This window comes from Pyxicephalus adspersus, chromosome 4 (assembly GCF_032062135.1).
Source record: "Pyxicephalus adspersus chromosome 4, UCB_Pads_2.0, whole genome shotgun sequence".
Classification (NCBI taxonomy): domain Eukaryota; kingdom Metazoa; phylum Chordata; class Amphibia; order Anura; family Pyxicephalidae; genus Pyxicephalus; species Pyxicephalus adspersus.
Window position 1 is genome coordinate 142,124,184 of NC_092861.1, and position 25,688 is coordinate 142,149,871.

Sequence of the window (25,688 nt, forward strand, 5' to 3'; positions counted from 1 at the left end):
ATAGCGGTTTACCGGAAGTTTTCCGGTTGCCATGTTACTACACCCAAACTATAGTTAGGAGCCGCAGGTTCGATATCTTCATACACACGACATCTCTAATTTCATCATAAAACTATTTTTTATGTTATCTTAATACACTTTTGTGGAACTATTTTACTTTTACTGTAAAAATTGACAAATTCAAAGTTCCTATAGTTACTATTGGGTGTACAAAAATGGAGGACGGTGAAAGGGAGGGGGGTGCGCATGCGCAGTGAATGCCCAAGCTACTCTAGATTGACAGATGCTTGGAAGTTGCAGCTGCTGGATTCAGCATGGAGCTCAATGGGGGCTTTGTAGATTGTCACTGCCACCTGACAGCTGCAGAATTTAATCACGTAAGAGTGACATTACTTTCTTATATGTCTTCCATGTAACTTGCAATGGTACAAAATAACACAGCCTTCCTCTTAGATTGTAAGCTCTTCGGGGCAGGGTCCTCTCCTCCTCCTGTGTCACTGTCTGTATCTGTCTGTCATCTGCAACTCCTATTTATTATACAACGCTGCGTAATATGTTGGCGCTATATAAATACTGTTTAACAATAATATTAATAATTCCTATGGGTTGGTATGGTATTTTAGGAGTTCTGCTTCCCCTGCCAAGTATGTTGATAGGTAATCCCTTTGATTTTCCAATGACAATATTAGTTTAGTAGATGTTACCTCTAAATTAATTTCTAGGGTATTATTATTATTAGGCAGTATATATATATATATATATATATATATATATATATATATAGCGCAAACATATGCAGTGCTGTACAAAGTCCATAGTCGTGTCACTAGCTGTCCCTCAAAGAGCTCACAATCTAATGTCCCTACTATAGTCATATGTCATTATTGTAGTCTTAGGGGGACAATTTTAAAGGAAAGCCGATTAACCTAACTGTATGTTTTTTATTTGCTATATAAAAATTATTATTAATAAACAGGTTTTATATAGCGCCAACATATGGCACAGCACTGTACATTAAATAGGGGTTGCAAATGACAGACAGTGACACAGATGGAGGAGAGGACCCTGCCCCGAAGAGTTTACAATCTAAGAGGTGGGGAAGTATCACACAATAGGAGGGGAGATATGTATAATCATATATAACCCTCATGATTGTGTTTGTAAAAGATAAGAGAGAAGACCAATCAATGAACATGAAATGTTGCATACCTAGCTAAATTCTTTTTAGTAATAATTACAAAAAGTCCCCTTACATTGGGTATTATTGGCAGGAATGTCCCCTTACATTGGAGGCGATCTGAAAGAATGCCCTGCAGAAACTACAGAAGGAGGAGTACACATCACCAGTCACCCAAATATACCAAACATAATATGGATTTTTTTTTAGCTCTGAAACATAACATACTGACGTCTGTATCTGGAATCTGTGCATGCATTTATTTGTTGTTTCTTCTACATTGCAGGATATTGATGACATATTGCAAGGAGCAAAGGCAGTAAGTATTATTTTCTTTGTGCCTATAACTGCTAAGGCTGCATACAATTTATGTTGCTGGAAACTATCTTTAGGATTAGTTTCCAGTGACAGATAAAGGAACAAGTGCTGTACACACAGTGCCCATCCTGTTTATGGAGAGGGGAGGAGGGATGAGCACCCCGCTGTGCTCTCCTCCCCTGACCTGTATTGCAGTCATTCTCCTTCATATATTTATGGATTCCTCCTGATGGATCCATGAATTCTCACCTCATGTCGTTCATGGATTCCTAAGGATGAATCCCTGAATGACTGCTATACAAGACAAGGGTGGAGAGAACAGTGGGGTGCCACTTGCTCGTCCTTCCCTCCCCCTAGAACTGAATGGGTGCTCTGTGTGTAGTGCTTGTTCTTTCATCTATCGTGTGTACATAGCCTAAAACTTACAAAGAGCACTCAAAACCCATTTCTTCAAACTTGCCTACTTGTCTTTTTCTGTCTCCTAAAACCCTCACTACTTCTTATCACTACATATCTCCCCTTCTATTGTTTGGGACTTACCCCACCTTTAGATTGTAAGCTCTTCGGGGCAGGGTCCTCTCCTCCTCCTGTGTCACTGTCTGTGCCTGTCTGTAATTTGCAACCCAAATAAAATCATCACATTAAATTGGCTGAGTGAAGAAAAAGATTGTTCAATGGTTAATAAACTGCCTTGGTACACCAAGATTGTAAATTAATCCAGTGTCAAGCATGGTGGCTGAGAAGTTATCACTCTGGCCTATGCAGTTCTAGGTCCCAGGTTCAAACCTCGGTCAGGACTCTATCTGCATCGAGTTTGCAGGTTCAGCCCGTGTCTGCGTGGGTTTCCTCTGGGTACTCCGGTTTTCCCCTACATTCCAAAAACATGCTGTTAGGCTGATTTCCTCCCCCCAAAATTGACCTTAGACTGCATTAAAGACATATGACTATGGTAGAGACATTAGATTGTGAGCTCCCTTAAGGGGCCGCTAATTATATGACTTTGTACAGCGCTGCGTAATATTTCATTGCTATATAAATACTGTGTAATAATATTAATAATTTCCACCAGGACTCTATCAGCAAGGAGCTGGTATGTTCTCACGGAGTTTGTGACACACACCACACAGTGACCCCATAACCTTGATATGTTTTTGAGACAGTTTGGGCTCTAGCAATAATATAATTTTATATTTTGGACCTTTATCTGTGTTTCAGGCCGGTGTCCGGGCTTTGGTAGGGGTGGCAGAGCACTCAGCGGAATTTGAAAAATTAATTCACCTTTCCAGAAGGTAAGTCTAAAATATTTGCCTAATTAAGACCAACTCCAGTTAGAGGTACAATTTAAAATAAACCACTGCAGGGAAAATCAACAGCTTTAATTTCATATCCATACCCCAGGCCACTTCATTTCCTTAACTAAAATACCAGGTGTTTCGGATATCTAGAAGTTGTGACTCGCTCTCTATGATAGTGCTGAGCAAGTTCCATCTCAATCAAGTGGGAAGTGGTCATAGCCCTATGTAAGTTAGTATTTGAGTAAATTGTAGCTTAGGAAGGAGAGCACAGGGTGATCCTAGCTGATAATGAAAGAGTATATGAAATTATTCTGATACAGTTTGATAGATCAGTGCTAAACCCAGAAATCTTTTTTAAGATGGGTAGGAAGAAATTGTAGGCGGGTGGCAGCCACTGTATTGTGACCCAACTCTTTAGTAACTGCCCAAAAACAGCCGGGTGGTTGCTGAAAAGTGCCGGGTGGTACGCCCAGCTAAAAGAGGCTGGGGAGAACACTGTGGACTATACATATTAATAATGAAATGGGAAGAATAAGTTCTATTTAGGTGAAAGCGAGAGACCTTAACGTAGTACAATGCTCTGGTAGATCAGTTGTCAGAGGGGGACAATAATCAATGAAAGCCTGCATGTTTCTGAAGTAAGTAAACAGTAAGTAAACAGAGACTCTAGCTGTCTAAAGAAGCAATATTTTTGCAGAGTATTAGCATGAATGATGAACATCCTTCTCATGTGCTTTTTGCTGTAATCAAGTTTAAATATAGAACTTGCTATAAAATAGAATAATTTCTTGTTAGGTTCAAGCCTGTATAACTGAAAGGCCAGAAATTCAATGAATGAAAGGGGCCAGGGATAGTCAGGCTGAGGCGTAAAGGTCTAGATAATGCTGAACGTTCTCCAGGGCTCTATCTGACTTGCTTCAGCTTCTAATACATGCAGAAGGTTACATTGTGCAATGCATGAGTAGAGTTCATTGCATGAGTAGAGTCTGTACAACTGTGTAAGACTAAAGGTAGCAAGTTAAGCTTGAAGTGCATGCACTAGAACATACCTGCATGTATCTTTAATTGCCCTAATATAATATTTGCTTCCCAGTTACCCGTGAACCTGGTTGCACAACAAATAGGGTACTGTAGCTGAGTAGAAGGCTGCACAGTTAAGTGCTGGAGAATCTGATCAGAAGATTAGATTTTGTCTTTTAGTCAGTGTTGATTTAACCATTGCTTTCAGTGATCCTATGTAATAGCACAAATTTAAAGTTATAAGTTGATGCATTGTTTATCCAGTGACTGACTGTACACAGGAATGCCGGGCTGGTGTTTCCATGTTTGGGAGTGCATCCAGTCCAAGCAGAAGCCTCAGAACAACAACGCAGCGCCACCCTTAAGGTAAAATGCTTTAGAGCTTATCAATAACTAAATATTAGGAACTTTTACTGTATAGGAACATTATTTAATTCATTATTTTTAATAGTGATGACTGAATCTCATCTCAAATAAATTCTTCTAAAGAATTTAGAGATTTTATAGACTGTGGACAGCATACAAAACTTCCTGAAACAAGGAAAATAGATATTTTTTTGTCAGAAGAGACATTTAAAGTCTTTAAATCCTTTACTTCAATTTACTTTTTTTTTGCCTTCCCTGGTCCCTCCTTTCTCTCCTGGCCTACATGCTTATTAGGGGCCAGTTTTTATTATGGCAGTATGGTCTTATCGTGGCCTTTCTGCTGGTGAACAAGTGTTATTTATGCCACTAATAATTCTCAGATGCATTGCAGCATCAATCCCTAGCAGTCTTTTCTTGCTTCTGCACCAACCCATTGTTGCAGAAGATGTAGGACTCCAGTGCTGGAGGGAATAATTAGGAAGTTTTGTCAAGGACATTTCACCACTGAAATCCACAAGAAATTAAAGAGTAAATCAGGTGTCACTGTCCAGACTTCATCTATAACAGAAATATCTGTTTTTAAATAAACAATTGTTAAAAGAGCTTGTAGGATTTTATCAGCTTTTGCTTTTACCGGTATATAGGTCGTAATTGTAACAGTGGAAATGTGTTTTATGCATTGCAGGATTTAGAAGATGCTTTACCACTAATTGAACAATACAAGGATGAGTTGGTGGCTATTGGTGAGGTAAAGATTATCTCTTGTATGATTTCTTGGTTTGGATGATTTTGAAGGATTTAACTGTGCAGTGTTAAAGTCCCTTGATAAAATCTTCCAAATGACTTTACCCCCCAAATAAATGCCGTCTTGATTTGATTTTTAAAGTGTTTCAGTTGATTTGGTAAAAAAAAAAAACTATTTGATAAGAGTATGGTAGTTAAAGCTGAACTCTAGGCAGATAAAATATGCTTATAAATTCAGTTCTGTAATTATAAATACATTTCATGTTCTGTGACTTCTCTCAGGTTGGCCTGGATTTCACTCCCCGAATCGCAAGCACAGATGACCAAAAGGAAGAACAGCGTCAAGTGTTCATCAAACAGATAGAATTGGCCAAACATCTAGGGCTACCACTGTAAGGTCGTTATGGAATATCATCATTCATACATTGTCAAACATAGCTCATCACTCTCAGTAAATATTTTTGCCCCTTTGTGGCCCTCTGTTTTTTGTGAAACTACCTGATCCATTATATCCTGACTTGCTAGGTCATTTAGCTTTTTTTTTTTTTTTTTTTTTTTTAAACCCAAATTGTTTGGACCATTCCCCACCCAGAGTTATGGTTAAGTTCCCTGTTTGCATTTGCCAACATTACCAAATTATTGCAATTTTTGCCCACTGATGAACTGAGCTCTTCTGTTCTGCTGCCTACCTGCCCTACCTATTCTCTGAATGGATTGTTTTGTATGTAGCGAATTAGTGATGCTCTACTGGCACACCTTATGCCGTCTGTTTCCCAAGTTCCCTCATAGAAGTTCCTATCTGCGTCCCATTCTTTGCAGATAAATACAGAGACCCCAAGCAATAGCCCAATATACCTATCCAATCCCTAACACTTAACCTAAGAACAATTGTGTGGACTGATAGATAAAAAGTGTTCTGCGGGATAATTTTGCTGTTGCCTAAATTGTCATTTTTAATTTTCAGGGTTTGAAACAAATCAGAGATTGTGATTGGTTGCTATGTTTATAAAAGAACATGTAATAGGAATAGGGTATTTTTTTTCACATGTCAGTTGTTACATTTATTATTATTAATATTATTGTTAATAATAAAAACATTTATATAGCGACAACCTATTACACAGTGCCGTACAACAAATGAGGATTGCAAATGACAGACAGATACAGACAGTGATGAGATTTACATTCATTGAATGCTCCCCTTCATATTTCCTGTGCAATACAGAAGCATAAGATGGAGAATCTAATTGTTTGTTCAGGGAAGGAAATTCTGTTTGTTCTTTAATTCTGTGTACATAAGGATTGTGTTCACTGTATTAGCGGACTGATATAATGATACCAGTTATGAGACTGCCATGTGTCATTAGCAAACACTGATATGTTGATTCATTCCATGATCTCCTGTTATCTCTCTTACACTTTGTTCACTCACAGAAATGTTCACTCACGATCAGCAGGAAGACCGACTATAAATCTGTTAAAGGAACAAGGTAGAATGTCTTGCCTCAGGCTTTAAATGCCTTATATATTAATATCATTATACTTTATAATATATCAATTGTTTGTTCAAAGAAAACCTAAAAAAATACCCAATGATCCTACAAAAGCTGCTGCCTAGTGCTAGAGGCTGCTATCACCAGAATGTTAAAAATAAAGCCATGCTGTCCTTTGGAACTAGCACCACCTTCACGATTTGGGTAATGGCTGCCCCCAGACCAAGAACAAAGCTTTGACCATGAAGTTTTTCTTTAAACATGTTATATATCACTATATACAAATTGGAGTTCTGCTTTAAAGTATCTAAACCTAACAGCAGCTGTTTCACATCACATAAAGGTAAATATTGCCCTACAACCCAAGCCTTTTTAGGTGGGGCTGCAGAATTTGATTTGATTGAAGACTGAATGATTGAACACTGTTCAATTCCAACATTGGCATTTTTTCCCTCATGATTTTGTCGGACCAAATTGAATATGTAGTTGAACTATATATCATATATATAATTGCCTGGAGATCAGTAGTATTATAGTGCATCAATACTGACATGGTAATAGAGTTTCTTTTTTTAAGCAGGAGCTGAAAAGGTTTTACTTCATGCATTTGATGGAAAACCCTCAGTGGCAATGGAAGGTGTGAAAGCTGGATTCTTTTTTTCCATCCCTCCATCAATCATCAGAAGTGAGCAGGTAAAACATGAATGTGGTTACTGTGATATTGTGGAAAATATTAAATTCTGATCTCCCCTTTAAAATATAAAATTGTCTTCTTTTAAAATGTCTTTGTTGGAAATGGTCTCTCTAACAGACCAGATTCATAAATTTCCCCTTATCAGATATTCCTTGATCTGACAAGCAACCTTCCTTCCAGAACCTCTGGTTTACAACACCTATTGTTAAAGTTGGAGTTTTGTGTCTTCAGGTGTCATAAAACTCAGATAAGACTAGAAGAGTGGCCTTGATTGAACTCTTGGATGTATTCTGAAACACATTTTTTCACACTCTTTATATTTTCAATATACCATTCTGTATAAACTAGTAGTTGACTGATTTGTAGCTGGATCGTTATGGTAAGCATTTTGAGACCAAGACCTAGTCTCCTAGGCCTCAGGAAAGCCTGAAAACCATAGTTAGTCTGTCCTGGTGAACCATAAGTCCCAGACATACCAAGTTTGGTCTCTGTGAACTCCTTATTTTGTGGTAATTAATAATCCGGGGGTTGGCAGTTCATAAAACCTGTACTTATGAAAATAATAATAATGGCATTTGGCAACAAGGGCATTTTGGAAGTGTCCATACTCCATGTGGAGACAGCCCCGACCCTGCTGTCATTGGATTGTTGTATTAGTCCCACCTTTGTTGTTGGAATAGAAAAAAGCCATGTAAGCCCAGCAGAGGGAGCTCTCACTGATATCATCTTGTTGCTAAGGACAACGGCACTGACTATTGAGCACTGCAGGGAGCTCAGTGACTCTGACTTATAACTTGGACTTTACACCGCAACCCAGACCAAAGCAAACCAACTCTCCCTAAGTTTTTTTTCACAGTTTTCGCATTTATTTTATGCTGTTGCTAAAGGTTCTGCTTTTATTCTGTTTTTTTTTCTTAGATTTGTCCTAATTTTTCTATAATTTGTTTTTGCACTCTTTTTGTATGTTTTTTACTTATTAAACACGATACAAAGTGTGAGCTGAATCTCTGAATGCTCTAAGTAGAAATATTGTAACTTGCTAACCAGAAACGCTACTATAAACATTGTGATTTTTGGGACATCCCTGTCTGGAGTGGCAGCCGGTGACACTAAAGAAGGGTAATGCTGAGTGCTTCCGTCTAAGCATGTGGTGACAGTCTACCTGTGAAGGTGTGTTTGACAAGGGTTACCAGAGTGGTTAACTTTGCCCCATGACGGCCCTTCTCAGCCTGCTGGTGCGTGGACTGTTGCTGAGCGTGCTGGAAGGTCTATGTGCAGGCATGCGGGCTGAGAGGGCGTTCGTCACAGTTACATCTGTTATCTAAGCACAAAATCAGTTAGTCATTTATATAAAAATATGACAAATCTGCACTAAGGCCATATCGCTGTTTTGAATGGTAATTTATAAAACGCAGCATTGAGCTTCAGTAATGTGGTCTTTGCTGCATTCACCCAGAAGCCGATGCAGCACAACTGAACTGAATGATGAAGAACCATGAAGACAGCCCAACTTTCTTCCACATCTCTTCCAATATTCTAGCTTTCTTTGCTAAATTGAGCAGATTCCCTGGAGCTTTGCTATACCCCATGGATTGCTTTTTTATTAATGCAGTGCAGCAGTTAATAACAGTTTGTGGATAACAATATTCACTTTCCAATTTTAAATCAGCCCCCTAGTGACCTGCAAGGGCTACAGACATAAAATAACACTCACAAGTGCCTGTTAGAGATTAGGAAAGATCCTGGGGTGCACTCAATGAAAGCATATTAAGAGAAGTGAAATAAATACCGGTATGTCTAAATTGTCTTAGTTGCCAAAAGATCTGTAATTCTGTTAAGCTGGTTTGTGATCCAGGAACCTTTACTACATAGCATAGCAAGGCCCAGCACATGAACCCTAGTCAAAGTAAACCTGAGCCTAAAAAAATACAAATGGTATCTTATACCCTTCTAATTTACAGGCTCATAACTAGATGACCTAGTTTAAATTGTTGCATACCTCAGAAGTTCAGTGGGAAAGCTTACGTTTATGACTTCCCATTAAAAGTTATTTTAACATTATTTCATTTCACAACATTCAGATTGAATATAGAGCAGTAAAACATTGATCACCTTGTGCACTTTGCTGTCACTTTCAGTCATCATGTACCCATGTCAGCACATGTAGTAGTAGTACTACAGTAGTAATCCAGAGCCTCATTAGCTTCAAGCGTTGGCCTTCTATCTCCAGTTATCCTTTACTGGGTTTTACTGTAGGCTGATAAAAAGACAACTTAAGGTTCTTTTACTGTATTTGTTGTGTTTAAACATTATTGATACAATTTCTAATAAACACACAAGTGTAATATTTGCTGTTTTGTTATACCTGCTTGATGTTCAATTTTAATGTCTTGTTAATACATGTATCATAGAACAGTAATCACAGAGACTGAATTCAGACTTTTGTATGGATATCATATATGATTCAGTCCTTCTTTGTTTAAGAAGCAGAAACTAGTAAAACAACTTCCTCTGGAAAACCTCTGTCTAGAAACAGACTCTCCAGCTCTTGGACCAGAAAAGCAGGTACATTTTTTCCCATTTTTCTTTGCACATAAATGAAGTGGAGTCGTCTTTGCCTTGGTAAATTTATTAATGTAAACTGTCCCCTAAAACTAATTTGGAGGACATATCTTACCTAATTAGTCTCCTTGGATCTCACCATGTCTTTTAACTTTTACACCTGGCTGCCCCATCAGCATTATCCCAGTGGCAGCCCGTAAACATAAGGGCCCATATATAATGGAAAGTGTCCCCTCTGCACAAACTGGAATACACTGGTTGAAATATTTATTGCAGCTGATGCATTTACCTCCAAGGCTACGTACACAGGTGCAATAATTCTCGTTGAAAAGGATCTTTCACAATCCTTTCCAACGACAAAAGACTGAACGATGCATGAATGATCACTGTACATACATCGCTGTTCTGTTCTATAGGGAGGGGGGAGAATGACAGAGCGGCACCCTGCTAGCTCTCTCCCCTCGTTCGTGGATCCCCCGGGTTGGTCGTCGGAAGGGCGATGTACACATGCAAGATTCTCATCCAATATCAGGCAAAGGCAATTATCGGACGAGAATCATCTGACGTTGTACGTAGCATAAAGGCTTTAACTTGCCTTGCGTTCCGATTGTACATATTTTTATGCAATAAGCGGTACTTTGTTTTGCATGAAAATTTATTTTACGTTGTAGGCCTATAATTCTTAGGCATAACTGACCGAATTATGGCCAATATTTAATATATTTATTAATAAACTTTAAATACAAAAACACAAAAATCTGTTAAATTAGGATTGCATAGAAATACAGAAACCTGTAATATAACTGTGGAGTAGCAAATATATTATTTATATTTAATGAAATTTGATTAAAAGATTTCTTTGAATTTGACTCATTACGGGTATTTTGTATTGAATCCAATACAAAATATTTGTAATTCCCTGCCGCACCTCCCGCATGAACCGACGCATGCACCAATGTAACCGGGTGTGGCTCGGGATTACCGCTTTTTGCATTTTTTTTTTCTTACCCCGAGCCACACTCAGGAACACTGCTAAGGGGCTTTTTAATGATATCTTGTAAACCCCCCCCCCCCTTTCTCCAGCCTACAGAGTTTTAAAGGAAGCGAAGCACAAGCATATTTTAGAATATGCAAAGAGGTGCATTATACTTGGAAAATGGTATCAGAAAAGTGTGATCATGGTTCGCACTTGCTTACCACTGCTTTATAATAAATGGTTATTGTTCACTGGTTACAATCACTGGCCTCTATAACTCTCAAAACATAATTGAGTGAACTTCCACGGTAAGAAAATCTTTCACAATTTTATTGCTGGTCCCTTTTTTGGAAGATCATGAGTTCTTTTTCAGGACAAGAAATGATTGGAAATCATTCTAACTGGGGTAGTGAGAAATTGAGAAAATTGTGTCTGACATGTTTGTATTGTCTGTACCACAGGGAAAATCTCTCTTGTGCAATGATTGCTTGGGATTAAAACCTGACAAAAGAAATTTCCACTTCCCCACCCTGTTAAAACAAACAGTATATGGGCCAGAGTTAGGCTTCAAGAATCTATTAGTCTGTAAGCTGTGATGTGACCTGTTGTTATGTTATTAGAAGTAATGTGTATCGGGATATTTACACATTTATATATAATGTAAATATATGTGTGTGTGTGTGTGTGTGTGTGTATATATATATATATATATATATATATATATATATATTAATTTGTAAGCAGAATACAACAATCACATGAAAAAATCATTAGGTGTACTAAAAACTTTCATATTTTGTTTTTTAACAGGTCAGAAATGAGCCCAAAAATATCACATGTTCTGCTGAATACATAGCCAAAATCAAGGGGATCTCTCTGGAAGAAGTGATTGAAGTTACCACCCAGAATGCCATCAACCTGTTCCCCCAACTGCGACAAGCTGTTCTCAAATAAAGAAAATGTGTTTTGTAGACGTTGGGACAATGTTTTGTGTTCACGGCTGGTGGTTAGAAGAGGCTACAGAGGCAGAAAAGATTTGTGAAACCTATGAGTAGTCTTATGGTGGAAGCATACACAGGAGGGAAGATGTACAGGAGATCCATGGTGATCACATATTAAAGCTTTCCATGTTTTCTGACCTTTCCCCAACCTTTGTAGCTGTATTATTATACTAGTAATGCAGTGATCTACACCTATATATACCTTGTGTTGTCTTCCTCTTGCATGTATTCAGTTATTATTCCCATCTTCCCTTTAGGTAGATTCATACTTTTTGTGATCCTGGTGGCTAGCACATTGCTGGTCACTGTTCCTAAAGAACCAGCATCTGCACATTGGACAGCTGGTGACAGTGAGCCGTACTATCACCGCTTACTGCTGCCCCTTTTCATTCTCTATGGATCTGCCATTCCATGTAGCGTCTACCCAGGGGTAGAGGTCACTGGCGTAAGGAATTGGTAAATGCACTGCAGCCTCACCGCCATTGTTAACACAGCCTTAATGTAGTATTTATTAAACCTCAGAAAAAAATAATATGGAGCAGCAAATTGCAGTGATGTCATGGCAGTAACCTGAAGATAACAACAATAACAGCATGTTATCAGACAGTAAAAAGCATCAGGGCATGCATTCTGCCCTTTGACATCCATTGGCATTGTCACTTTTAGAATATTAGTGCAGTGAACTTTTGCCTGCAATAACCCCTATTGCCACATCATAAATACAGAAACACCTTTCCATACCTATAAAGTAGGGCTATAAGTAAATTGGTAATGAGGAACCTCAATAAAGCTTTCATTACTTGTGTTTTATGATATTTTATACAGTAAGTAGTGGTAAAAGAAATATTGGAGATTATGCAGCAATAAAGCAATAAATTCAACTCTACATTTTCTTGTTTCTATATACTGGCCGCTAAGTTTATATCACTTGGCATGTCACTAAGTGTGTACTGCAACATTTATAGCTATATAATTGCTGGGTTCACCACCCCTTTTAGTGTAGCTTCAGCCATTCAAGCCTTGAAATCAATTACTGCTATTGCCATTGACCTGGATGATTCTGCACCAGGGATAGTTTCAGGAATGTTAGATTCACTGCTTTAGAAATGGATCCCAAAGTGTAGCTTTCCTCTATCACCCACCCTAACTTTAAGGTACCTTCCACCTTTATTGAAGGACCTGTGCTTTACATCTGACAGTATGTATTACAGTACATATAATACATTTTTTAAATTGGTGTTTCTCAACCAGGGTTCCTCCAGAGGAGCAGCGGTTGCCGACCTCTCGGACCTCTCGGACCACTCATTTCATAATTTTTAATCCCACCGACCAATAATATGAATTTTTTATAAAAAGATAAATACATTTGTAATATAATGATCTTCCTAATGGTGCTGACAAGGACTGTGGCAGCTCTGATTCATTGATCAGCTCACGGTTAGGTGAAGTATTACTATTGTTACTATTATCATTAGTTGTATTTTCTTTGGTATTACTAAGGAAATACAAAATATTTGTTTGCTTTTCTCACTCATTACGGGTTTATTTCATTCTAAGACCAAACAAGAAATGATAGTTATCAAAGTCAAACTATTTGATGCCAATAAATATAACAGTTATAGAAACTACAGTTATGGTCATACTTACCTAAAAGAGGATTTGGGAAATAAATAGAATAAAACAATCGTATGAGAATCGGTATTGGCGGAGCGGGGTGACTGTTGTAATGGTGGAAACAATACTGAAGCGTACGGCTCGGCAACGGTTACCTCATATAACTTAAAGCTAAAGCTACAGTGACGTCACTCTGCGCCTCCCTTGTTTTTCTGTCTCTTTACAGTTTGTAAATTGAGTGCAATTTAAGGGTAAAAATTGTCATTCGGAATATAAGAATTTATTGGAATATTATTTTTGTTTTATTATTAATAAAACATAAATATTGCCAATGTCCTAATTTTTCTGTGGACCACCAGTTGGCAACCGCTGCATTAGAGGTTCCTTGAGAAATTAGCAATTCATTGGGGAATTCTTCCTACTGACCGACACACTAATATACTGTGAGCCGTTACAGTTATTACAGCCGTTCCTTGGAGACCTAAATGTTATTATAGAGGGATGTCCCATTTTACAAAGTTTGAGAAACACTATCCTTGGTCACACTATATTGATTTTAAGGAGCCTTAAGTGTTGAGTGATGTATGAAAAATGATTGAGTCCATTCAATTTATTACATATGTTTAGCAGGTTTATGGGCTCCTGACCAGGTTCGAACCATGTGCAGATATTCTTTTTCAATGTGAAAGAGCCTTCAACCTCCCATACAATATACAATATGGTGAGGGGTGTAGTCATAAAAAAAGAAGAGGGGTCAAGTTACTATCAATGCCAAGCACGTGTGCCCACTCCTGAAAAAAGTGAGGGCATGGTGTTCCGACCCTTGCCAGCCCCACTATACCCCTGAATACGTTGTATTTATCAACATTCTCAAAATGGATTTACATAACTCTTACCAAAATTCATTTATGTTTTTCCAGCTGAATCTTGTGTGAAAAAAGAATAACATTTATAAAGCTTGTTGGTAAATTTTTACATGTTTTTACCCAAGATTCACCCCTTCTCCCAACATTCACACTTTGAATGACAAGTGTGAGTTTGAGTGACAAGTAAAACCTGGTATTTTTTTAAATAAACTCAATGTAAAATGTGCTTATTTTATTCTTGGGCAATCTTGGGTGAAAATATTGATAAATTGATAATATTGATATATACAATTATATGTATGGTGATCAAATATTTATGTGATTGATGTGAACTTCAGGCCCACGTGCTACCCGCCCCTTTAAACCCACGTGCACAAAGTGTCTCCGCCCCTGTCCTTTATAACTAGCGCTGTTTAAACTCCGCCCACAACCAAGCCACGCCTTTTGGGCGTTACTATAACAGCATATACCAACAAGCAGGAGAGGAATGGCAGCGGGCTTTGTCGACTGTCACTGTCACGTGACAGCGGATGAGTTTTTGCAGGTAACCATGGAACTTCGGAGATATACATTTACACGAAAGGGAAATCTTTCATCAGTACGCTGACATATATGATTCATATGTCTCCAATACTGTGTGCGAAGTTTGCCTCTGCCGCCATTTTTGTGGAGTCTAGAGTGTGCGATACCTATGCCAGAGGGCGCCACCAAGATGGCGCCTACAGTGCAGACACATTTTGTTGATTGCTGACAGGGCTCTGTAATCAGTGATAATTTCTTAGTTTTTTTTTTTTTGGCAGTTGTCACTGCATGCTTTGTAACACTTCCTGTGCTCATGACAACATTAAAATGTTACAATTAATTGTCCTTCCCCGAATCATCCCTGCAATAAAATAACATTATTATTATTTTTACATAGATAATATAAAGAAAACATTCCAATGAGATAATATATGGGGGCTGTTTTGGCCTCCTAAACATCAATGACTCCGGGGCTTTATTAGTTCCTGGATCACTGACCTGCCGTTATGCAGAAATGGAAAGTCAATGTAAGTCAAAAGTTCTGATCTGCTTATCTGTTGCAGAGAATCCACACACTTAGCCAGAACACTATCTGCATGGAGTTTGCATGGTAGGGACACATCTGATGTGCGCACATCTTTAGATCCCAGCCGCAGCAATCTATGAGCTCTGTATGAGTCCAGAATAACAATAAATCATATACAGTGAAACAATGGTGTGACCACCGATTCATGGATTGTACTTCCAATGACTGAGACAGGAAGTTTAAAGGAAAAACCTGCTTGTAGGTCATTGTCTACATTCCAATCTCATGCTATGCCGGGGATGTTCTACACCATTTCCTTTCCATTAATCCCCTGGTTTCCATTTTTTCAGAACTTTTACAATTTTAGCTCTTCCATAAATATTTGTTTTAGGTCAACAATTGATCTAATGAACAAGAAAACCTAAAAAAACAAAAGGGCCCGCTGTGCGTCTTTTTTTATGTATTTATAAAACTAATGTCTGATATTTCCTTTTTAAGGACACAGAGGATATTCTAAAGAGGTCAAGGGAGGTAAGGAAATCTCTGATTTTATGACAGAAGCTAAATAGAATAATATTTGCGTCAGTTATTGAATTCTTTGGGGTTTTTTTTTTTTTATTTTGTTTTGTCTAGGAAGGGGTCCGTGCTATTGTTTCAGTTACAGAACACAGTGGAGAATTTGAAAGGCTCATTCGGCTATCAGAAAGGTAAGGAGAGAATATTGCTAAGTATTGGCTGTGCTTTGGTTCCAAGGACAGCAGGTGTAGCCTCCATTTTTTAAAGTGGAAAGGGTTAAATGTTCTGGGAAAGTGTTTGTAAACCAAGGTTTTTGTGGAACCAGAGCAGTGGTCCCCAACCCTTTCGGACTGGTGGACCACTAAATTTACTGACCCCGGACCTCGCATGTGCAGGGAGCGGTGTGTCACTCAAAGGGGAAGAAACTTCCCCCATAGTGACATCATGATGGCCTGAGCCTGCGATGGGAGAGTGGGTGGGTTGTGTCCAGAGACATAACCCGCCCACTTCCCTGAGCCTGGGATCGGTACGGGGGACGTGGTCCGCGGCTCTGGGCAGTGCGCCCCCCCCAGCGGGGTCCTTCTCCTGACCGCCGCTCGGGGGTGCACTGACCACAAATATTTTCTTGCAGACGTTGGCGACCGCTGGCCCAGAGGTTTCTAGGGGTTTCTTGAGCAATTTGTGCCTCTCAGGTCAGTTTAAACTGGAAGCAAACTAAAATAAAAAACTCACTTGCCTTATCTTCCTATCGGATCCCTCCATCGCTCCATGGGTTTCCTGGATTGGTAACCGTTACGTCCAGTTATTTGCCTTGGCCCCGGGTGAAGGAAGTGCTGGGCGCTGCCATATTCTTTCTTGTCTTCCAGTTTCTGCCTACAACACCTGATCCCCCACTGCACAGACGCGAGAACGGGTGACGAGTCAATCTCACTGTGCATTTTTTTCCCCATTTAAGAAAAACCTCCCTCTGTGATTTCTGATGTACAGTGGGTATCCCAGGAGGCTCTGGAATTAAACCATCTTCTTCCTTTTTTTTTCCTCCTAATTTCAGTCTTTGGCCATCTTGATTGCCCTAGTAATTGCCATCATAAAGGATGAGTTCAATGAGGACAACGGATTAGCTGTGTGCTCTGATTATGATTTACTTCTACTGGCTGTGAACTGTTGTACCTGACACCCTGATGCCCTAACCCTATCTCCTACTTGCTGGGTTACAAAAAACTACCCTTAGATTCAACAAAATGTGAACCTCTGTGATTCTATATGATACACTGCCAAAAAAAACAGGGACAAATCAGCTGTTCTTCCGGGGATGAGTGCTACATTTTAGGAAGGCAGATTACTATATGAATAGTGACATTTGGATGTCATAATTTATTGCAGTATATATTCCTTTATTGATCTTATCATGCTGTCTTATTAAACATGCTGAGCAAACTATAATACCGGTAATAGTATAAGTGGGTGAAAGGCATCACAGTACCAGTACATGGAGAATTAGATAAAGTCCATAACAAGTATAAACAGTGTCACTTTATTTCATTTTACAGTTATCCTGATTTTCTGATGCCATGTTTTGGGGTACAGCCTATTCAGAATGATGCAGATTGTCCTCGCAGCGTTACAATGAAGGTTGGTATATTCATAAGACAGATGTGATTGTCGGGTTATTTAACTGAAAGGTGTGAGAGCTATGGCACAGGTGATGATAAATCTTATGATATACTATCCCAGATGGCCTCACTGTGATTTGTAAAAGTCTTTAGATACCAACGTTTAGGAAATGTGAATTTGAATATATGCAGGGCTGGCTGTCATGTGGATTCTGTGAATACAGAAGTCACTTACCTATGATGATTTGTCCAGTGGAGATCCATACGCATTACACTTCGGTCTTGAGAAGTGTTTTTAAGTTTCTATTTTAGTTTCTATTAAGTTTCTATTATTTTTTTTTACCAATCTCTACATTTAGTACAATCTCATATGACAGAACAGTAAAGTCAGCTCACTTCTCTATACAATAGAGACCTTAGTTCCATTTAAACATTACAGCAAAGGCAGTATTGGCCCCAGAATTTTTTTTTAAGCCGGGTAACAAGAAGCTGTGGACAGGTGGTGGCTCTATATTGTGACTTAGCTTTTCAGTAACCATCCAAAACCTGAAAAGTTCTGGGTGGTCACCTGGCTAAAAGCGTCTGGGGAGAACACTAAAAGGCCTACAGACTGTGCATAAATTGTCCTAAATGAATGTGGTCATCATTTTATATATTGTGTGTTTATTTGAAGGATTTGGAACCGGCTCTTAAATGGTTTGAAAAGCACCAAAACGATTTGATTGCTATAGGAGAGGTAAGAAAGTGTACCAAACGTTATATCATCTTATTCTACAATCACATCTTATCAATGCTTTGCCAAAAACACAGCTGACTTAAAAATTGGGACAGGTCATCATGTGTGTAGGACAGTGCATCATAATGTAGATTTTAAAGCATTATTTCCTCTCTATTGTAAATGTGACCCCAAGTCCTGCTCTGCTCCTTGCCAATGTGAGATATTATTATTACTATTAATAATATTAAACAGGATTTATATAGCATCAAGATATTATGCAGCGATGCAGCAATAGGGGTTGCAAATGACAGATACAGACAGTGACACAGGAGGAGCGAGGACCCTGCCCTGAAGAGCTTACAATCTAGGAGGAGAGGGATGTAGCACACAATACTGATATCCTCTCTTCTAGCTGCTCCTGGGACAATCAGACCCCAATGACCTTTATGGACTGTTTCCTTTAATATAGGAAATATAGCTCCTGTCTTTACCATGTGTACACCAAAAACTATTGTTTTGTTTTGCCAACCTAAATGGGTGACATTTCTCCTACTTTGAAGTTCCGACCACTCAGCTGATAATGGCAGCACCAGCAGCCCACTGTCAGGCTGACTTAGAAGAGTACAAGCTGTGTGGATATTAGCAGCATAGATTCCTTCCGTGACCAGGACAGACACACTTTTGCTAGGGTTTAATAAACCAATAATTGGGTTTACAACCTGAAACAAAGTGTAATGTCAATGTGAAAGGTAGAAAGATGCAATTACTGCAGAACATTGGAGTTTATGAGATGCATGATGGTTCCAGTTTGAAATGTCAGCTTTGGATAGCATTGTCTTTTAATAGTGTGATATTGTGAATAAGAAGCACAATGATCCCTGGATGTGATCAGCTTTTCATGTGTCCAGTAGATATATCAATGCAGGGATGGCAGGCAGTCTTGAAACTAACAAATATATAGCCAGCGCAATATAAAATCAAAATGCAATCGAACACCCACCTACTAGTCAGCACATAAAAAACGACATTTAGCTCGAGATTGTTTGTTTAAACAGTTTAATTCGTTTTTTGTGCTAAGTAACTAGAAAACGTGTTGGTGATTTTTTTTGCCAGGCATCATTCCAACCCTACATAGGTTTCAATACAGCCAATAAAACATATTGGATGGTGTAGATCAGACTTTCCTGACCTTTCTAACATGGTGGAACTCTTATAATAACTTTCAGGTCTTCAGGGAACCCCAACTATAATTACTATATTCTCTGTGTATATTCTAGTGGTAGTCAGTGGGACAAATGCTTCTTACATTGCTGGTCAGTGAGAAGAATATCACCCTTACAGATAGCCAAAAAGATCATTGGTGTCAGTGGTAACTGACCTGAAGGCACAAACAGCTCATTGCTCAATCTTTGAGACTGAACCATGGTAGAGAAACCCCGGTGTAGAAGAAGGCACTAAGAAGAAGACATTCCTTCTGTTTGCCCTATATCCAATAGGGCAGCAAGTGACAGCCATTAAGGTGAGGATATGGAAAAATCATTCATACCTAAAAGTACATATTGGTTTCCCGTTAAATGCATCTCAAAAAATGGACTTGCCAAATTCTCATCAATGTCTTCCTGTTTATCCTTAATTTATATATAACTTTTCCATCTCTTTTTTTGTCCTTAGATCGGCTTAGACTTTACTCCTTGGCTTACGCCAACTGCTAAAGAGAGAGAAGAGCAGCTAAAAGTTTTAAAGCTACAGTTGGATTTTGCCAAACGACTGGATCTGCCAGTGTCAGTAGAAAATTCTAAAATATAGTCTTGTATTCATATTATTTTGGGGCCAAAAGAAAACTTTTTTTTACTTTTCTAGATAAGAAAAACAAAATTCCTACAAATATTTCAAATGTATATTTTCCTGTATTCCTATTTCCTTTATTAAAGAAGGTTTACTGTTTACAAAGCTTAGTAGCTAAAACCTAATGTGTAGAAAAAGAGACCCTATGGGGATTCAGTTCAGAGTTAATTTCTGAAAGCAATCAGCAAAGTAGAAAAAAATTATAAACTCTTTACTACTTTACGGGCTCTAGTTAAAAAACAGGGAACCTGAAATCCTCTGCAACATTCCGGTGTGAATCTTCCAGGTCCATGTATTTCAATTGATTCCCACCAGGGAATGTTTGATGAAATGTCAGGTTCAGATTCTCTGTTTTATAAATAGATCCCTGTGACTTGCACATAGTAGGCATATAAAATGCAGGAATAAAACGCATCATGGTGCCGCCAAGGAGATGGATCAATGTAGGGGAATAGAGAGGACAGAGAGAAATAAAACTACTAAACCACTAAAACTAAGCGTGCCATTGATGTATTTTAAATGACATTTTTTGAGTTCAGTTCTGCATTAAGAAGAGTTTTTCTTTCTAACATTACCATTTGACAGAAATGTCCATTCTCGCTCAGCTGGAAGACAAACAATAGCATTTCTGAAGGAACAAGGTAGGAATTGTAAAATAGTTTTATAAATGTATAACAGTTTATCTGTCAGCCAAGTACAAACGCTCAAATAATGCCACTAGAAACAACTCTCTACTCCTTTTTTATCCAATCAATAGATTGAAGGAGGTGATTTGACAAAAGAAGCAACAATTCAGCTAGAGTTTCTCATTAGATATTTTTATTAATGTTTTTTTTTAGGGGGGGGGCAGTTGCAAATCTATGCACATAAGGGATACTTGGAGCTTCAGAGCCTAGTGAACATGAACTGATGCATTCCAAATATTTTCAGCAAAGTGCTGCTATCCACCCAGCGGCAAACCAGGTAATGCAGGTTAACGCATTAGCACATGTTGCCCTTGCATTTGCAGTTGCTGTGCAGTTCTTCCTCCAGAGGAAAAGCAACATAAAAGTCAGAAACATGCTGGCAACCTTATGCAGATAAATGGTTCCCAATGGTTGGAAAGGTGATTGAAAATGCAGCACAAAGCTTCATATGACTGCTAATCTGAAATGGACCTAAGACCTGAAAGCACTACCAGCAATGATAGCTAGAGATATATGAATGAACTTGACTTTAAACAACTACCATCACCAAGGCGGGCATTAGTCTTCTACTGACACAAGGATAAATCCAAACTATTAGCAATATTCTATCATTTATTCTACTATTTTATTTTTAGCTTATCCCAATTAAGCAATTTTAAATGAAATAAAGTCAGAGAAAGGATTTAATGATGATAAAAGTTAGTAGTGATATGTTACTGTATGCATTCCAGGTGTTGAGAAAGCTTTGCTACACAATTTTGCTGGCCGACCTTCAGCAGCCTTGGAGGGTGTGAAGTCCGGATACTACTTCTCCTTTCCTCCTGCAGTTACAAAAAATAACCAGGTAAGATATTATTTTAAGTACAGTTTTGGAATTACCACTACTCTGGGCCAGAATTATAAAAGATTTCCATACCTTAAGCAGCTGCATGACTGACAGAAAAAAAAAAAATTTTTTTTGGCTAACATTGCTAGTTTTTTTACTTTTTAAACTACAGCCTCCAGGCCACCATCATAGATCCTGATTTTACTGTAAATAGGTATAGCTCAGGCTGCAATATTGACCTCTACTCCGGTGCTGTTACGCACAGTATTGTTTTGGCTACAAGATGTCCTCAGTCTTTTGAGTTAAATGATGCTCATTATCGCTTAACGTTAAAGACTGATACTATAGTGGTAGGTTCAGGATGCAATGGGTCCTCCCCATTTGAGAAGTGTCTTTCATGTACAATGTAATGCTTTAGGGAATAGCAGCACTGATTTCATCACAGAGCCTCTCTATGCATCATAAAAGGATATGTGCACTTGTATATAGGATGCACTTATAACCTCCCTTCCCTCTTTCACTTATACAGACCTAACCCACCATCCTCCTTTACATATTTCTGCATATTATTATTATTATTATTATTATTAATTTTATTAATAATAATATTAATATTTTTATTAATAATAAGAAGTATTTATATAGTGCCAACATATTATGCAGAGCTGTACAATAAATAGGCATTTCAAATGACAGACAGATACAGACAGTGACACGGGAGGAGGAGAGGACCCTGCCCAGAAGAGATTACAATCTAGGAGGATGGGGATGTAGCACACAATACTGAGATCCTCTCTTCTAGCTGTTCCTGGGACAATCAGACCCCATTGACCTTTATGAATTGTTTCCTTGGGATAGGAGAGAGTAGATAATCCCTATAGTAATCACTGGAGTTGATTTACTGAAGGTCATTTACTAACCAAAGTGAAAAATCATCTTGCAAAAGATAATTTACTTAGCTTAGTAAAAGTGGTGAAAATTCACTGTGCAAAGGATACCCAATCACCTGCAAGGAAGTCTAAACAAAAACAGGATTTGGTTAATGTCAGCAGAGCTTCATCTCATTTAATAAACTGAGTGAAATATCACTTGAAGGTGAAAAATTTACTTTGCTAGTAAATATCCTATATTTCCTTAGTAAATCAACCCTACTGATTGAATACTGACTTTCATATACAACATTACCTGTTCTAGGTCAGTATAACAGAATGTCATTTTCAGAAGGTGTCAGCAATGGTGGCCTATCATTTATACATTACTGTGCGCATTGTTCTTTGATGTATTACTGTATATCAGGCGTGATTTTTTTTTTATCCAGCTTTGCTACTGCTCTCATTTTCAATTATAAGCCATGATTATTAAAAGCTACAATTGCTTTACGCTTCGTTGTTTCTGAACTCCAGAGAGAGAAGTTAATAAGGCAGATCCCACTGGAGAACATCTGCTTAGAGACAGATTCACCAGCGCTCGGGCCAAACAGAGAGGTAAGAACAAACAGACAGCAGACATGTAGATTAAACCTTGTGACAATGTGGCTCATTACATGTGTACAATAAATGCCACATGAGGTCATGTCATAAAAATATATAGTTACCTGGTGCAAACATATAACACAGAAGATTCCATGTTTTAAAGATAAGATACAGTCTTCTTTTTGATTGTTTATTTTTAAAATCTGCTTAAAGTTCAACTAAACCTAAGAATGACTATTGTCTTATATTGCAATATAACAGTCTTCCTTAATCTTTGAAACATGGGGGACCCCTTAAAGAAACTTTCAGGTCTTCAGGGAACCTTGGCTAGTATTACTATATATGAGCAGCACGGTGGCTCAGGGGTTAGCACTCTGGCCTTTGCAGCGCTAGGTCCCAGGTTTGATTCCCAGCCAGGACATTATCTGCATGGAGTTTGCAGGTTCTCCCCGTGTCTGCATGGGTTTCCTCCAGGTAGTCAGATTTCCTCCCACATCCCTACAATAATGACATATGACTATGGTAGAGACATTAGATTGTGAGCTCCTTTGAGGGACAGTTAGTGACACGACTATGGACTTTGTACAGCGCTGCGTAATATGATAGCGCTATATAAATACTGTGTAATGATAATAATAATAACCCCTAGCTCAGTTTGTTACCATGGTGGAAGAATTCCTCTTACACTGCTGACCATTGGGAAGAATATCACCCTTACAGGTAGCCAAAAAGATCATTGGCATCACTTAAACTCACCCGAGAGGCACAAACTGATCATTGCCCAAGGAACCCCTAGTAAGCTCCAGAAGAACCCTAGGGTTCCATAGAACCTTGGTTGAGAAACAAGGTTTTTATACATTTATATACTATAAAATGCCTTGACAACTCAACATTCAACCTAAATACCATGGAAAAATTGATATTGGTATTGATAATACCTAAATATCAGTCTTACAGATAACCAAAAAATTCAGTATCACTTAAACTGACCTCTGAGACACAAATTGCTCATTGCTCAAGGAACCCCTAGCAATCTGCTAGTGGCAACTGTGTTACATTTGCTCTGTAAAGAAGCAATTTTTATAAGCACCTTGCACTGATGACTAGCATCCTGTAACCATTGTATTTCTTTGAAGCTGCCTTCTTTGCTTCCAACTTGCCCTGGTCCAACACAATCCTCTTTGGCCATTGGGCAGCCATGCGCATGTGTTAAGCCGCGTACACACGTGCAATAATTATTGTTGGAAACGAACGACTAACGACCGTTCGTTACTTCAGCTTAATTTAATAAAGTTCTCCAAGACTGGAGAAGATATACTATCAAGGGGGGAACCTGGTGATCCAGTAAATCTGGAATGGATTTTGCAATAAGATTTGACAAATATTTTCAATTCTGTAATAGATCATTTCCAGGTTTGCTGGATTGCCTATGTTCACTCATAATAGTCTATCTTCTCCAGTCCCAGTGAGGTTTGATAAATCAGGCCCATTGCCTCCAGCATCTAGGTCTATTCTCAGAAAGGAAGAGAGCTGGGTTCCACACCGCTTGGCATATTTGCTGTTTAATGTGAGGAAACTACAAAAAGGCAGCAGAAGCAGGCGGACATTGCATGTTTTTGCAGGTCTACTTTCTGGTGCATTTTTGTATTTTCACTTTAATTCAGGTTAAGAAATTATAAAACAATATTTGGCATTTATTAAGAACAATTGTAAAGGTATTATTTGCAACTGTGTAAATGCTGGTAAATTCATGCATCAAAGTTTTAAAATGGAACCATTAGCTGTCTATGCCCTGCTATGTAGTGTCATTTGTCCCTTATAGACCCCTAAAATACCCAATATGTATGGGTATGGGGTACATGTGTACCTCTCCTTTATCACATACAGACAGGATAAAGGATTTTTAGATTATATAAGCTTTGATCCAGGCCAACACTCCAACCCTTCATAATCAGCCAGTGGTAAAGAAAAGTGGAAAGTAAAGTTTCAGCAATGAAGGGCACTACAAACTGCACCATCATGCCAATTGCATTTAGAGTTTTATTCACTGCATAGGACGAAATCCTAAAAAATCACACTGTGTTTCACATTTGCTTCAGGAAAGAAATGTCCCATGGAACATCCGCATTCCCTGTGAATATATTGCCCGAGTGAAAGGTATTTCTCCAGAGACAGTTTGCGAGGTAACGACGCAAAACTCCCTACGGCTCTTCCAGAAAATGCATCATAAGTTGAATAAATAAACTTTTTTTTAACAACTATGGGGTCTATTTTAATTTTAAATGTGATATTAGGCAGCAGAGTTGTCACCGTGTAGAAAAGATATTTTAGATGACCATGTGGCTTTTAATTAACTTTAATACAGATCTGAATACTGAATAAGATATAACCATGTAGTGACTTTATACAGTTACAAGAATACAAGATTTTATTGTTATATTAAGCCTTCAAAATAAACCTGACCTGGCCTTGGAATGTTTAAAATATAACAGTGGTAGTGTAGGCATATTGTGGTATCTGCAATTACAATTGTGAGTCTTCCACATGACAATAGAATGATGGCGAAGAGAATTTTGCCTGAAATGGAAGAGGCGTCATCTTGACTTGGAGGGAAGTAAAGGGACTGGGTATAATATGGGGTAATAGCCCAAGGAAGATCCAGAAGGACATAGGGAATACTATGGAGACTAATGTAGGTATTTTTGGCTGCTATTCCTCTTTCTCGTCCTGACAGTCCCTGCAGCTGCATCTGATAGAGGCACACTTTAACTGTTTTTTTCTCTGGCAACTTTCTATCTGGAAGTTCCCCTGCCTAGAAAAAAATATTTCTTTAGGTAT

The 25,688-nt window shown here is 38.4% G+C and overlaps 2 protein-coding genes across 4 annotated transcripts; both read left to right on the top strand.

Annotated features, from left to right (window-relative positions):
* The first annotated feature begins 248 nt into the window (after positions 1 to 248).
* TATDN3 (TatD DNase domain containing 3) lies at positions 249 to 11,618 on the top strand. Of its 2 annotated transcripts, none has more exons than XM_072409844.1 (10): positions 249 to 377; positions 1,464 to 1,496; positions 2,711 to 2,784; positions 4,092 to 4,176; positions 4,862 to 4,924; positions 5,203 to 5,312; positions 6,355 to 6,410; positions 6,994 to 7,106; positions 9,592 to 9,672; positions 11,456 to 11,618. In XM_072409844.1, exons 1-10 carry the CDS (start codon positions 315 to 317, stop codon positions 11,597 to 11,599), a joined length of 822 nt encoding a protein of 273 aa, XP_072265945.1. In that variant the 5' UTR covers positions 249 to 314; the 3' UTR covers positions 11,600 to 11,618. The 2 variants fall into 2 exon arrangements, with proteins under 2 accessions (XP_072265945.1, XP_072265946.1); XM_072409845.1 differs by having other exon boundaries at positions 251 to 377; positions 9,595 to 9,672.
* A 2,946-nt stretch (positions 11,619 to 14,564) lies between these two features.
* On the top strand, positions 14,565 to 25,111 carry LOC140329522 (putative deoxyribonuclease tatdn3-A). 2 transcript variants are annotated; one of them, XM_072409846.1, is made up of 10 exons: positions 14,565 to 14,670; positions 15,673 to 15,705; positions 15,808 to 15,881; positions 17,241 to 17,322; positions 17,977 to 18,039; positions 19,693 to 19,802; positions 20,452 to 20,507; positions 21,284 to 21,396; positions 22,782 to 22,862; positions 24,950 to 25,111. In XM_072409846.1, exons 1-10 carry the CDS (start codon positions 14,614 to 14,616, stop codon positions 25,091 to 25,093), a joined length of 813 nt encoding a protein of 270 aa, XP_072265947.1. In that variant the 5' UTR covers positions 14,565 to 14,613; the 3' UTR covers positions 25,094 to 25,111. The 2 variants fall into 2 exon arrangements, with proteins under 2 accessions (XP_072265947.1, XP_072265948.1); XM_072409847.1 differs by lacking the exon at positions 14,565 to 14,670 and adding an exon at positions 14,923 to 15,175.
* The last annotated feature ends 577 nt before the right edge of the window (positions 25,112 to 25,688 follow it).